The sequence below is a fragment of the Rhineura floridana genome, chromosome 10 (genome assembly GCF_030035675.1).
Source record: "Rhineura floridana isolate rRhiFlo1 chromosome 10, rRhiFlo1.hap2, whole genome shotgun sequence".
NCBI lineage: Eukaryota > Metazoa > Chordata > Lepidosauria > Squamata > Rhineuridae > Rhineura > Rhineura floridana.
The window spans coordinates 17874842-17889664 of record NC_084489.1 but is presented as its reverse complement, the minus strand read 5'-3'; the positions used below and the strand labels follow the sequence as shown (position 1 = coordinate 17889664).

Below are 14823 nucleotides of genomic sequence, written 5' to 3'. Positions count from 1 at the left end.
ATAACAGTCCTGCGGGGGTCTCTGAACGGAGTGCTCTGGGTAAGATGTTGGACCCTTGTCCACCAGTGGAATGAAAGACGCAGTGCGGGGCTCAAGGGAATTGCTCGATGATTTGACATGGCAATGTCCTGCTGAAACGGTAGCAAAGCCCACTGGAGCTGGCGCGTATGAGCTCGAGCCCATGGCACAATATGGATGGTGGACACCAACATTCCGAGAGCCCTGGCCAGAAGCATGACGTCTCCGGTTGTGTGGTGCATCAGAGACCGTGTGATGTCTGTGATAGCATTTATACGGTCTGGAGACAGGAACACCGTCGCCTGCAGGGTGTCCAATATCGCCCCTAGATGTTGTAGGCGTTGGGTTGGTTGGAGATGGCTTTTGTCGAAATTGACTAGCCAGCCGTAGGCCTGCAAGACATGGAGCGTGAGCGTTAAATGGCGATGAGCCAGCTCCTTGGAACTTGCCCTTATTAAGAGATCGTCCAAGTAAGGGTAGATATGGACCCCGTGAAGCCGGAGGTAAGCCACTAGTATGAGTAGCACCTTGGTAAATACTCTCGGGGCAGAGGAGAGGCCGAACGGCATCGCTCCATATTGAAAATGCTGGGGGCCGAAGGCAAACCGAAATAATTTTCTGTGGGCTATGGCAAATGGGCACATGGAGATACGCTTCCTTTAGGTCGATAGAAGCCAGGAAGTCTTCTTGAAGGCTGTCTGTTATGGAGTGGAGGGATTTCATTTTGAACCTGTGATACTTTACAAAACGGTTGATGAACTTGAGGTCCAACACCGCCCTCCATGACAGATCTCGTTTGGGCACAGCAAATAGGAGGGAGTACACCCCTTCCGACCTCTCTGTTGTAGGGACTGGGTATATCGCCGCAATGTCCAAGAGGTGATGTACGGCTGTCGGCATGATGCAGTGCCTGGCTGGTGCCCTGGGGCAAGGGGAGGAATAGAATTTGTCTGGTGGGGTAGCCCAAAACTCTATTGCATAGCCATAACAAAAAAGATCTCTGATCCAGGCGACCTGAGTCAGACGTAGCCAATGGTCTCCAAACAGAAGTACTCTACCCCAATCTGGTATCACATCAGTACAGTTTGTGCTGGTGAGACCCTCCTCTATATGAGGACGTTGATGTACCTCTGCACCCTTGGTACTGACCTCTGCCTGGAAAACGTCTGTTCCAGGCTCCCCTGGAGGGTCGGAAATCATAGTTTCGGAAATCGCGGCCTCGTCCCCCGGGCCGCGTTCCTCAAAAGGGCAGGGTCGTGCGATATGAGGAGAAACGTCTGAAAGGCCTGCGATCTGCGTTCTGGACAGTGGCCAAGACAGGCTTTCAAGCATCCTTGGGGTCGACAAGCACTGCCTTTAGCGCTTCCTCGCCGAAGAGTAATGATCCGGAATAAGGTGCCCTTGATAAATTAACTCTGGCTGTAGAGTCCGCTTGCCAGTGACGAAGCCAGAGGGTCCGTCGAGCGACTACCTGAGCTGCCATAGCTTGTGCTCCTAGCTGATTTGCGTCCAAGGTGGCATCAGCCACATAAGCCGCCGTCTTGCACAATTTCATCAGTGACCTCCTCAGAGAGACCGGATCGGGATTAGGGTCATCTAAGAGGTCATCCAGCCACATCATCGCTGTCCTGGAAAAGATGGAAGCGGATGCAGAGGCTCGCATGGAGAAAGCGGTGGCCTCATGATTCTTGCGTAAAGCAAAGTCCAGCCTCCGCTCAGTGGCGTCTCGTAAATGCGAATCCCCTTCCCTTGGCAAAAGGGATCTAAATACTAGACTGGAGATCGGGTCGTCTGTGCCAGGGACGGCCAGCCAGCTTGTAAAGTCCGGAGCCAAGGACTAAAGTCTGTCCGCAAGGGCGTTGAAACGGCGTGTTTGTAACGGATGAGACCATTCGTCATTGGCCAGTTTGGCAATAGGATCCAGCACAGGAAGGTAGTGCTCTGCTGGCATGGGGGATTTCAAGACCCTGGCTCCTTTAATAGCAGGAGTGGCAGCTGTAGATTGTGTAGCTTGGAGCCCTAGGGTGTTCAACACTCTGCGAGCAAGGGGCTGGTAATCTGAGGCTTCAAACAGGCGGTAAGATGTATCCTCCTCATGTTCCGAATGATCACTCCATTCGTCTTCCTCAGCTGGCACAGCAAATGGAGACTCCTCCCCACAAGAAACATCATCAACAAACCTGCCCCTAGCAATGTCAAAAGGATTTGGAGAACATGATGGGCCTGCCTCATTGCTTACATAGTGGTCCACACTGCGCTGAGGAATGGCGGGGAGTTGTGATGATGACTGTGTTTGAGTGAAGAACGACAGCATGTCTTGTAGTTGTGATATGAACTCATGAGACAGCTGCAGCCCCGGCAAGGTAGATGGTTGCGCTTGCGGAGGCGACGTTATGGATGGCTCAGCATGCTGTGAAGATGAATAAGCCTTGGGTGGTAATATGGGAGGAGGATGGCTGGCAGCTGGTTGGTCAGGAAACCCGGCAAAGTCCTCTTCCTCAGAGGAAGCAGTCGGGGAATGGAATAAATTTGTTAACCATTCCTGGCCCGCCCCCTCGGAAACCGGGACAGAGACGTAGGGGTGCCGCTTCATTGTGCTGTGGCTGGAAAGATTTTTAGTTTTGGCAACCGCTTTGGTGTGCTTATGCTTGGCCGCCTTGGATTGTTTTGGCTTGGCGGCCTGAGTTGTCGCTGGCTGTTCTGCCATCGTATATATTATAGGGGGTTCAGTACACGGCCACGGATGGGACAGAATGCACCGGCTCAGATGGCTAAGTACATGGCCACGGATGGGGCAGAATGTACAAGTTCAACAGCTTTGGTACACGGCCACGGATGGGGCAGAATGTACAATTCAAACAGCTTTTGTATAGAATGAACAGCCTTTGTACACGGCCGCGGATGGGGCAGAATGTACAGTCCAAACAGCTTTGTATAGTATCAACAGCCTTTGTACATGGTCACGAATGGGGCAGAATGTACAGTTCAATCAGCCTAGTGCACAGCCAGTGCAGTAGCAATAGTCTTGATGAAACAGTCACAGATAAGATTGTACTGGTTCAGATAGTTGCAGTAATCAAATAGTTGCCAGAGCCAGCAGCAGTAGTAGATTTAATAAAGGAACCTGTGAAGAACTATAGGATTCTATCTGCAACACACACACAAAGGGTAGATCACGCTGTGGGAGCTGACTGAAAGCCTGGGCTCTGCTATCCACAGCCCTTGTAATAGAGACCCCCCTTTGCAGTACTGAATAGGCTTAACAGAAAGAGCGGGAAAAGAGGGACAAACAAAATGGCGCCCGCGAAAAGAGCGGGAAAATTGGCCAATCAGACGGGCTTGTGGTGATGAAGAAGCAATGGCGGTCCCCGGGAGCACCAGCGAGCCGAAAAATTGGCCTCCAAAAATAAAAAGGACGCTCTGGAGCCGCGGGACTGAGAAGCGCGATTGCGGCTATAAAAGCCAGGAAAGAGAGTCTGCCACGGAGGCAAGACGGCCAGCCAAATCCCCTAGTAATTAGAATAGGGACACTGGTAGTAATCCGCAGCCGAAGACTGCTAGCGACCGTCGCGGCGAGATTAAAACTGCCGCAGAACGAGCTGGGGGAGGCGGGGCAGTCCAACCAGAAAGGGACACTGAGAGTATGAAGAGCCGCAGGCTCCGGGTAAAAACCGTCGCGAAAATAGGCGGCGAGTTGAAAAAGGAGAGCGGACGGACAGAGAGCTGCAGCCGCAAGCTCCTGGTTAAATCTGCGTCCGCCGGTGAAGTGAGGGGGAGCCACAGCCGCGGACTCCTAGAATCGCCGTTTAGCTAGGGAAGGAACGCAGCCGCAAGCTCCTGGGGTGAGCTTGCGAATGCCGACTGAATTGGCGTTTGACTAGGCAGGGAGCTGCAGCCGCAAGCTCCCTAACAAGGCTGCGTCCGCCACCTTGGGAAGGGAGAACGGCCGCCGCGGTCTCCCAGGAAAAGTTCAGGGACTGAGGGGAAAAATAGACAAAAAAGAGGATTCCCCTTAAAACAAAGACAAACAAATACAGTCAGTCCCATAGACTCCAAGGTAAAAGACAGGGGAAAGGGAATAACGTGAGAAACACACACAAAACCTCCACACCCTGTCACACAAATAGACAAAGAACTTATCTAGACGCTAGCTTTATCTAACTTGCACGGACGAAGGCAAGAATGAACTGGAGAGTGGGAGGGGCCCGACACCCCTAGTCTTGACTTCAAAAACATTCTTGCCTTCGGACGACAGGTGGAGCTATGTTACCCGCTTGATGGCAGTCCTCCTATGGAAAATTAATGAGGCTTTGAAATAAGTTACACAAAAGACTTAACACCAACTTCTCTACATCTTAGAAAGGGTGAGACAGATATGGGAACTCTTTTATTCCTACTGCAATCATCATCATCATCATCTGGAATGCTTGCCCACCCCTGCTTAACATCCAAACTGTTCCAAATCATTAGGCATCATCCAAATCGGAGGGAGTCATTCTAGCAAACAACATTGAGAAGGTGACTGCAAATGGCTGATAGGGATGATGTCAAAGTAACATTCAAATCACACCATTCATATTTTAAAAAGCTTTATAAAATACATACTAGATATTCATACAAAACCTCTCAGCATACGTTAGAGGTACAACACTAGCCCTGCAAAAGAATGATGTTAGTAAGATGGCAAACAGACCTATTTTTTAAAAAACCGAAAAGATAAACCAGCTAAAACCAAGACATCTACAATCCATCTCTTTCTGTAGAAGGAAACCAAAGCCAACAGTGAAATCCTAAGCATGTTTACTCAGAAGCAAGTCACAGCCAAGTCAGTTAGACTTACTCCTCAGTAAATGTTCTTAGGATTTAAGCATAAGTGTTCTCCATACTAGAATGACCCTTTCACTAGACTTTTCCCCAAAACATAGCATTAAGAAGCAAACAAAATTGCAGTTTAACCAAGCCCATCATGACCCAATGGTCAACTTCACTTTCTTGGTTCACAAAGCTGAGTGTTGCAGAAACATCACTGTAAATGCACAGAAAAAACATGTTTAAATGCATAGAGAATTCCAGTAAGCAGCTTATTTTATCATTAAACAGATTCCCTCACCTAGTGAAGCATATGATCCTGGAGGTAGACCAGCGGTTGCTAAACGGCCAGCTCCTGCTGGTTGACCAGCAGCATGACGTGCCTTTGCACCAGCAGCAGCATTAACATCAATGTCACTACGGGACCTCTGCAACGTTCCTGGGCTTGGAGCAGTCTTGATACTTCCTGCAACTGAGATTAAAGAAGTAAAATTACATATATTATACTTCCCTTCTCATTAAATGTATAGTTCAGTTCTTCTTACACTTACAAATGAAAAAGCCTTCAAGGTATTAATCTTTGCATAGTCTTTAAAAATATGCCACCTCTAGAACTTCCAAAGGGAGTTTAAGTCTAGTATATTTGGTCCATTTTGTAAACAAAGACTTACCTCTGCCAGCCATACTTGCTGAACTAGATGTGGACCATTTTGAAGAGAAGGGACGACTGAAACAGGCAACACCAAGTTTTAGTAAGGCAAGTAATTATACATTTTACAATACAATTAGATATTCACTTTCCCCTTCTCTTTTAATACTCTTCATTCTTTACGAATGACTATGTCTAGTGAATATGCAAGTCCACTTTACTATGGATAGGGCAATGCAGTTTTAAAGTCTTGAAAAAGTACTTTAAATAATTACTGATTTTTAATACAACAGCAGTTGTTAAGCGACATATAAAAATGTTATTTATATATGTGTCAGAATGTGGACATGCATTCAAAGGTGCCTCTCATTTTAAATAATTCAAGATCAGTTGTAGACATTTGCTTTAAAGTGTGTGTTTTATATTATGCTCATGGTTCCTGATTCAGCAGGTGATACATGTATAGTGCCTGCTATGCACACAGATCTTATCTGGATTGTGGTGAAGCAATTTTCTTCCAAAATGATCCTTACTTGAGGCTCTCCTGTGAACTGGAGGATGATCTGTCTGACTGTGGAAGTGATGCAATGCTACCCGAATTCTTTAAGTACGTCTGAAGACTTCTTTGATAAGATGGTTCAAGACTGTTATACAGCACCTCTGCTTCACCTGGAAAGTGATTTCTTAGACCTAGGTAAGTCCTACAAACGAATTACATAATATTTATTACAGGGTACTGGCCATCTAAGCATTTTTTTAAAGATAAAGCAATAATCCACCAACACTAATGAAAAACAAACTAGGAAATATCTGATATTAAAAATCAGTTGTGCAAGGTTTCATAATTCATCCCAAACTGTGTTGTCCAAGCAAATCTAGAATGGAGAAATATTGTTGCCCCGTGGAATATAAATTGATTTTCTCCTGTTAAAAGGCATTATACTTTCAAGAGCATTTAAATTATCCTTGAACCTTACTTTCTTGCCTCCACCCTTGCCTCAGCATCAGCATCATGAACACCCTTTTTGATAGTTTCAACCAAGACAGCTGCATGCCTACAAGATAAAATCCAAGTATAGTATTACATATGTAATATTAATATTTAATAAATCTATTAACTTTCTAATTGTTAATTTTTCTAAATTCTGTATTTGTTCTTCTAGAAGGAGTTTTCTATAACAGCAGCAAACAGCCATTTTAAAAACACACACTGTACTAAGGTTTTTAAGTGACAGAAGAAACTGGAAGTTATCAGAATCTGATCTGATTGTTGATTAAGAAAGAAAGTGCTGCTAAAAATGATTCGGCATATTCCTTAGCGGGAAGTCTAGAAGATTGGACTACTTATTGGTACAGTTTATAGTGGTTTCTACTGCAACGAATATGATAACTTAGTTACAATAGTTAAATTGATCGCATTAGCAACCTTCACACCCAACTGAAACAATATCTGCGCTTTTGTCCAGAGGGCAGCACATTGTAAGTGGAACTGGAAATACATTAGGCTGGGTCACATATCTGTCATTAAAGAACAATACACCAAATAATCTACGTCTATGCAATTTAGTGAGATTGAAAAGAGACTGTTGGATCTTACCTTTAAAGGTACTTCTACATGTTATGTAAAGATGACCTCAGAGGGAACTGAACTCCCCCTAGTGGATGAAGTCTGGAATCGCTGTTAGTTTTAGCAGAAGCTTCTGGATCTCCCGTGGATCCTAGTTCCAGTTCTTTCATGTCAAGCCATACAGATAGGAAAGATCATACACACGAGCAGCCACACAAATATGAACATAGAAGACAAGGCATGCTCTGCAGCAATTGAGAAAAAATGTGTAAACAACCAAAACCCTGAAAGAACAATATCTGGAGTAGGCAGCTACACAGAAAAGAGGGAAGGCCCTCAGGTCATCTTTACATGCATGCAGAAGTACTTCCAAAGTAAGACCCAACAGGCTCTTCTTCTGTGCATGTAAGACAACCTCAGGTGGGGCATACCAAAGCTGATCCATATAAGGTAGGAAATATGCTGCCAACTGACCTAAATGAACATGCTACAAGACCCTTCTCCCAAAGGTCGCCTTAACAGATGTGCATATGTCCAGTTTGTAATGCTTAATGAGTGTATTGGGACTACCCCAAATAGTTGCTTGACAAACTCTGTTGAGGAGAGTATTTAGAGAAAAGGGTGCCAAAGCGGCTAGTAGAGTGAGCCAGTATCTTAGCTAGTGGAGATACCCAATTATATGCTAGGATAATGCAGGCTTTAAGCCATCTTGGCAGCATGATAGTGGAAACTTTTTTACCCAAGGAAAATGGATGGAAAGACACAAAAAAGGATTCTGACTATCAGAAGGGCTTTGTCCTAGAAACGTACACTTTCAGAGCCCTAAACACATCTAAGGAGTGCCAAGCCTTTTCAGACAAGTGGACAGGAGAAGGACAGAAAGTAGGCATGATTAACTCTTGTTGACAGTGAAAAGAAGAGTTGACCTTCGGGATAAATGCGATTTGCTCTCAGGACAACTTTGTCTTTGTGAAATATGCGTAAGTCCTTCGTTACTGATAGAGTGATTAATTCTGAGATTCTTCAAGCATACTTGATGGACACCAAGAAGAGGACCTTGGAAGATAGTATTTGCAGATGAAGAGACTTCAGTGGCTCAAATGGAGGTTTCTATAATGCACTGAGCACTTTATGCAAATCCCATGTAGGAAATCTGTGTTGAGTCCGAGGAGAAAACATGGTAGCCACATGCAGGAATTGCTTGAGGAATGGATGAGGATCAAGGGTCTCATCCAGGTTTTTTGACAGAACAAAAGGCACATATTTGGTTTGAGGCCCAAGGAGGATAAGACTTCAGAAATACTGGCCTTCCTAGGGGACACTCCCTTCCTTGTACACCATTGCCCATTTTCCACATACTCTGAAAAAGACAGTGGTGGTAGGGCATCTAGAGACCATCATGGTTTCTACCACTAAGAGTGGGAGTTGGGCCTTGAGGAGATGTCTCAGTTCAATTTCCAAGCATGGAGGTCCAGCCAACCTAGATCCAGATGATGGAGTTGGCCTTGTGTTAACAGATCCTCCTGAAGTGGAAGTGGCCACAGAGGAGACACTGCCACATTGACATTTTCAGAGAACCAGGGTCTCTGGGGTCAGAGAGAAGGAGTCATTAGCACTATTATCAGCCTGCTATGGGAAGCCCCAGATTATGGCTTAAAACATGCATAAAATGTGCTGAAATCATTTACATATGCTTAGATTTGCTTAGAGGATGCTTAAGATTTATTGAAACTTTATAGTCTGCTTTATGCATAACAGCCAAACAGTAAAACAGGAGTAGTTTGAAACTGCCCCCCTTTTTTCCTCTTTCTCCTGACTGCAGCTGTAATTTTCCTGAGAAACAACTGGAATAGACAACGCATTACTTTTTCATGAAGTTGAGTATGGTACAAGATAACAGGTTTGGGCAGACAGCCAGTGTGTCATGTAAACAGTAAATATGAAGGAAGAGGAAATCCTTATATGGAAAGGTTAAGCAGCCTAGTTGAGAAGATTCATCTGGAGCATCTGATGAGAAATAGCAAAAACCAGGTAAGACCATGGGAACAAGACCTCTGTGAAAGGAAGTAGTATAAAAGGCCAGGTTTTACAGCACTCAGGCCCCCTCAGCTCTGCTAGAGTGGGGGGTCTAAGAAAGCAGGAGAACCACCCATTTATTCCATCTATGACATCTGATGGATGTATCATGATATATATTTCCATGTACTTTGTAACTTTGGCTTTGTGATATGACTTTAACTCAGTCCTTCAACTATTGTAACTTGTTTTAAGTAAGATGCCTTCAGAGTCTTATCCTTTGATGTTAAATGGATATCCAGCAATTCCTTTCATGTTGATATATATATTTTCTGTTTTCTGTTTCTGCAATGATGGTTATGGCCACATAGAATGCATTTTCTTAGTTGTAGTGTGCAAGATATGAATAAATAGCATTTATTATAATGGTTATTCTGATGTATGAAGTCTGACTCTCAAATAGAAAATTTCTGGTACCTCCCAAGACTCAAGAATTTATTTATTTTATTATTATTTATTTTATTCAGCTTATATCCCACCCGACTGGCAAACAGCTCTCTGGGCGGCAAACATAGAAACATATACAATAACAAAATTACAAGATCAATATAACAAATATAAAAGTACATCATCTAAAATACCAATTACAACATTTACATAAATAACTTAGATTAAAATGCCTCAGAGAAGAGAAAGGTTTTAACCTGGCGCCGAAAAGATAATAGTGTCGGCGCCAGGCGTACCTCCTCGGGGAGACTATTCCACAATTCGGGGGCCACCACTGAGAAGGCCCTAGATCTTGTTACTACCCTCCGGGCCTCCCTATGGGTCGGGACCCGGAGGAGGGCCTTCGTAGTAGACCGTAGTGTACGAGCCGGTTCATAACGGGAGAGGCGTTCCTGCAGGTATCATGGTCCCGCGCCGTATAAGGCTTTATAGGTTAATACCAACACTTTGAATCTGGCCCGGTAGCATATTGGAAGCCAGTGCAGGCGAGCCAGAACAGGTGTTATATGCTCAGACCGCTTAGTTCTTGTTAGCAGTCTGGCCGCCGTATTTTGCACTAGCTGTAGCTTCCGAACCGTCTTCAGAGGTAGCCCTACGTAGAGCGCGTTGCAGTAGTCCAAACGTGAGGTTACCAGAGCATGAACCATGAATTGAGTGGGGTCTTCTCTATTCTACGTCTACACTAGATAAACTGGTAGCTCCTTCTGCAAACCTTCTTCAATACTCAGAAGAGAAATATTGGCGGGAAGGCATACAGGGTTCTTGGAGACCAATATGAATTGAGAGCATCAACTGCTTCCACTGTGGGGGCTGTATATTGCAAGAAGAACATGTTGACTTGGCAGTTAAGTGGAGATGCAAACAGGTCTACCTGAATTCTGCTGAAGAGATCTGTGATCTCTTCTGTGAGGTGACTGGGAAGACAACTCTAGGCACAGACCCTGTCTCAGGATCTCCAGTATCCATCAGTGTGAGGTGATGGACTGCCATCTGTCTGAAAAGTCCCAGAGATGGCCTCCCACCAGAGGGACACTGGTGTCAGAATTGGCACTTGTTGATCTTAGTCTGAGAGGCGAATCCAATCTTGTCTGAAAACTATTGTTGACTTCATGTGCCAAAGTGTTGCCTACTCAGGGGAGGGGGGAATTCCTGAACATCTCTGCCCTCCCTGCCAGTCTGAAGAAATGAAAGGACTGGAAGTATTGGTAAGGATCATATGAACTACGAATGGAATGCTTGTTCTCCCATTTCTGGTCTGAGGGCATAGATATTTTCTTGTCCTTGGATTCTGCTAGGAATCCAGAGTGGAATGGTCCCTTGGACCCACCTGAAGGGTGATTTTCACAGGTACGCCTGCCATCAGATTGGGTAGTACTGCCATCTAGCATCCGAAGGCAAGAATGCACTAGAGTTAAAACCTGGGGCTTGAGCCCCTCCCACTCCAGTCTTCATGATGACGAGTCCGAAGTGGTAATCTGAAAGTAACCAAAGGGCAAAAGCCCCAGCAGCAAAGAAAATATACATAGCAAATATCATAGAACTTGCAACATAAGAACAGGTTTTAAGTAAAGAAAATCAGACAGAGCACGAAGCACATAGATTGAACTATATACGAAATACTGAACCAATTTCCCCAGAAATCCCCCACAAGGGAGGGACGTGATGGCAGGCGTACCTGTGAAAATCACCCTTCAGGTGGGTCCAAGGGACCATTTTCCACAGGTAGCCTGCCATCAGATTGGGATGTACCAACGTAGCCCCCTAATAGGGAGGGATTCCTAGGAAGTTACAAATCAGAAATAACGTGTTGCAGGACACGTCTCCCGAAAGAGGCGTCAGCTGAAGCATAGCGATCAATCTTATAATGCTTCACAAAGGAGTTAGGGATAGCCTATACCGCCGCTCTGCATATGTCTGTAAGAGGAGCATTAGTTAGGAAAGCCGCCGTAGTGGCAGCAGACCTGGTCGAATGGGCCGTGATGTTAGACGGCACTGGCAAATTAAGTGACTGATATGCAATAGAAATACAGGCTCGAAGCCAACAGGACAAAGTGGATTTGGACACCTTTTTTCCCAAAGATCTCGGATGAAAGGATACAAATAATGCGTCTGTCTGTCTAATATCCTGGGTGCGAGAGAGGTAAACTTTGAGCGCTCTCCTAACATCCAGCGAATGCCAGGCCTTTTCGAGGGGATGGACCGGCTTTGGACAAAAGGATGGAAGTACAATGTCCTGGCTACTGTGGAACACTGAGTTGAGCTTAGGACAGAACGATGGATCCAGCCTCAGGACTACAGAGTCCTTATGGAATACGCAGAGATGACGGGCCGATGACAGGGCCTGTAACTCCGAAATCCGCCTCGCTGAAGTGATAGCCACGAGGAAAAGGACTTTAAAAGACAAGAGTCTTAGAGGCACCGAGGCAAGAGGCTCAAATGGAGGTCGCTGTAATGCCTGCAAACCTTGGAGAGGTTCCAGGATGGAAAGTGGAGAGAGGTGGGGAGCTCCTCTTAAGAAGCGTTTGATGAGCGGGTGAGTGCCTAGGGGTGCTGCCGATGAAGAAACAGACAGAATTGAGGAGATGGTGGAGGCCTGTCTACGCAGGGTGTTCGGTCTGAGTCCCAATGTCATGCCTCTGTGTAGGAACTGTAGAACGTGCTGTACAGTGGCTTGGGGTGCTGAAAAACCTTTAGAAGTGCACCAGCTGGAAAAAGTACGCCAAGTACTCTGATAGATTCGAGTAGTTGACGGACGCCGAGATGCTAAAATAGTGTTTATGACCCCTTGAGACAGACCAGCAGAGATCAACTGTGTCCGCTCAAACGCCAGGCTGTCAGTCTCAGCCAGTTCGGGTCCGGATGCCAAACTGGTCCTTGGGAGAGAAGATCCGGCCTGATTGGAAGAGTCCAGGGAGCCGCCATTGACATCGAGAGGAGGTCCGAAAACCAGGGTCTGCGAGGCCAGTAGGGTGCTATGAGTAAAATCCGTGTCCGTTCGAGTCGGAGTTTTGTCAATGTCCTGCCTAGGAGTGATATAGGCGGGAAGGCATACAGGAGCCCGTGTGGCCATGGTGTCGTCAGCGCATCCACTGCTTCCGCCGTTGTCTCTAGGTACCTTGAGAAGTAACGAGGCAGTTGGCAGTTTTGGCTGGAGGCGAAGAGATCCAGTGAGAGGGGGCCGAACCGCCGAAGGAGGGTGAACACAGCTGGATGAAGTTTCCATTCTCCCGGATGGATCGTTTGCCTGCTGAGCCAGTCGGCCGTAACGTTTAGCGTGCCGCTGAGGTGTTCTGCTCGTAATGACAGGAGGTGGGACTCGGCCCCGTCGAAGAGTCGTGTCGCTTCCTCCTGTAGAGCCCTGGACCTTGTGCCTCCTTGTCTGTTGATGTGAGATTTCACGCAAACATTGTCCGTGCGAATTAGGACGTGTTGTAGAGCGAATAGTGGCTGGAAGTGTCTTAGAGCGAGATGAGCAGCCCTGAGCTCCAGCCAGTTGATGTTGTAACTTAGTTCCTGGGTTGACCACACGCCTTGGACAAAGGTGGAGTTGCAATGGGCTCCCCAGCCGGACAGACTGGCATCCGTGGTGATTAGGACTCTGGTTGGGTCCCGGAACGGTGTCCCCTTGGTAAGGGAAGTTGTGGATACCCACCAGCGGAATGATTGCGTCAGAGATTGGCCCAGAGGAATTACGCGATGGTTGGAGTTGGAGATGTCCGCTTGAAAGGGTAGGAGAGCCCATTGTAAAGGTCTGGAATGATGTCGGGCCCACGGAACGATGTGGATGGTGGAGATCATTGCCCCGAGAAACTGGGCCAGAAACATGACATCTGCTGTGGGGCGATGTAGAAGTAAGTTTGCCATGGCTGTGATGGAAGCAATACGGTCTGGGGACAGAAAGGACATGGCTAGGGATGTGTCCAGTATTGCCCCTAAGTGCTGGAGGCGCTGAGTTGGTTGTAGATGACTCTTTTCCGCACTGATCAACCAGCCGTGAGAGTGTAGTGCCTCTAGGGTGAACTGGATCTGCCTGTTGGCCAAGTCCCAGGAGCCTGCTCGGAGGAGGTCGTCGAGATAAGCATAAATATGGACCCCCTGGAGGCGGAGATACGCCAGCATGGTGGCCATCACTTTGGTGAAGACTCGGGGGGCCGAGGAGAGGCCAAATGGAAGGGCCCGGTATTGAAAATGGAGGTGGCCTAGTGCAAATCTCAGGAACCGTCTGTGACCCGGGCAAATTGGGATGTGTAAGTAAGCGTCCTTCAGGTCGATGGATGCGAAAAGTCCCCTTGTTGTAGAGCCTCTACAATAGACGCCAGAGATTCCATCTTGAAGTGGCGGTATTTGATGAAGCGGTTGAGGCCCTTGAGGTCTAAGACCGCCCTCCATGAGGAGTCTCGCTTGGGAACCGTAAAGAGGATGGAGTACATGCCTTGTAGCCGTTCGGATGGGGGAACAGGCTCTATAGCGGCTATCTCTAGTAGATGTCGTAGTGCGTCCTGCATGATCTTTTTGCATGCCCTGGAGATGGGGGAGATGCAAAATTTGTCCAGTGGTGTCCGCCAAAATTCTATATTGTAGCCCTGGGTGAAGAGAAGTCTGACCCAGGAGATGTTTGTCAAGTTTAGCCAGATGCTGGAGAAGAAGAAGAGTCTGCCTCCAATGGGGATGGAGTCAGAACTGCCTGCGTTGACGGTTTCCTCTGCCATATGCCTGCCTGCTCTGGTATTGGCCCCTGTATTGTGATCGTTGTCTGGACCAGGGTGCCTTGAAGGGACGGAAATTTGTAGGCCTGGTGTCCCGTCCTCGTCCACCGGGTCGTCCTCTCCGAAAGGGTTGGAAGGAACGGTAAGGGGTAAACCGTCGTCCAGGTCTGCGGTCGTCTCTTTTGGCCGTAGCTAGTGCAGGTTTACGATTGTCCTTGGGGTCGACAAGGACTGCTTTGAGAGCGTCTTCGCCGAAGAGCGTATTTCCCGAGTATGGAGCTAAGGATAAGCTGGTTCTGGCAGTCGAGTCGGCGTCCCAATGTTGGAGCCATAGAGTACGACGAGCTACAATTTCAGCTGCAAGGGCGCGTGCACTGTGATGGGAAGCGTCTAACGTGGCGTCGGCCACAAAGGCAGCAGCCTTGTGTATCTTGAGGATACCTTTCCTTAGTTTGGCGGGATCCGGGTTGGGTTCGTCAAGGATATCCTCTAACCACATCATGGAAGCCCGTGAGAAGATAGAGGCAGTAGAAGAGGCCCGGATGGAATGA

At 47.0% G+C, this 14823-nt stretch overlaps 1 protein-coding gene across 10 annotated transcripts in view; it reads right to left on the bottom strand.

Annotated features, from left to right (window-relative positions):
- Window positions 1–14823, bottom strand: part of CLASP2 (cytoplasmic linker associated protein 2) — a 232004-nt gene that overhangs the window by 115497 nt on the left and 101684 nt on the right. For all 10 annotated transcript variants that reach the window (XM_061587096.1, XM_061587086.1, XM_061587088.1 and 7 more), the window contains 4 exons: window positions 6454–6531; window positions 6010–6177; window positions 5499–5554; window positions 5129–5299 (listed from right to left, as the gene is read on the bottom strand). In XM_061587096.1, coding sequence (XP_061443080.1) covers window positions 5129–5299; window positions 5499–5554; window positions 6010–6177; window positions 6454–6531 — 473 coding nt within the window. The remainder of the gene's footprint in view (window positions 1–5128; window positions 5300–5498; window positions 5555–6009; window positions 6178–6453; window positions 6532–14823) is intronic.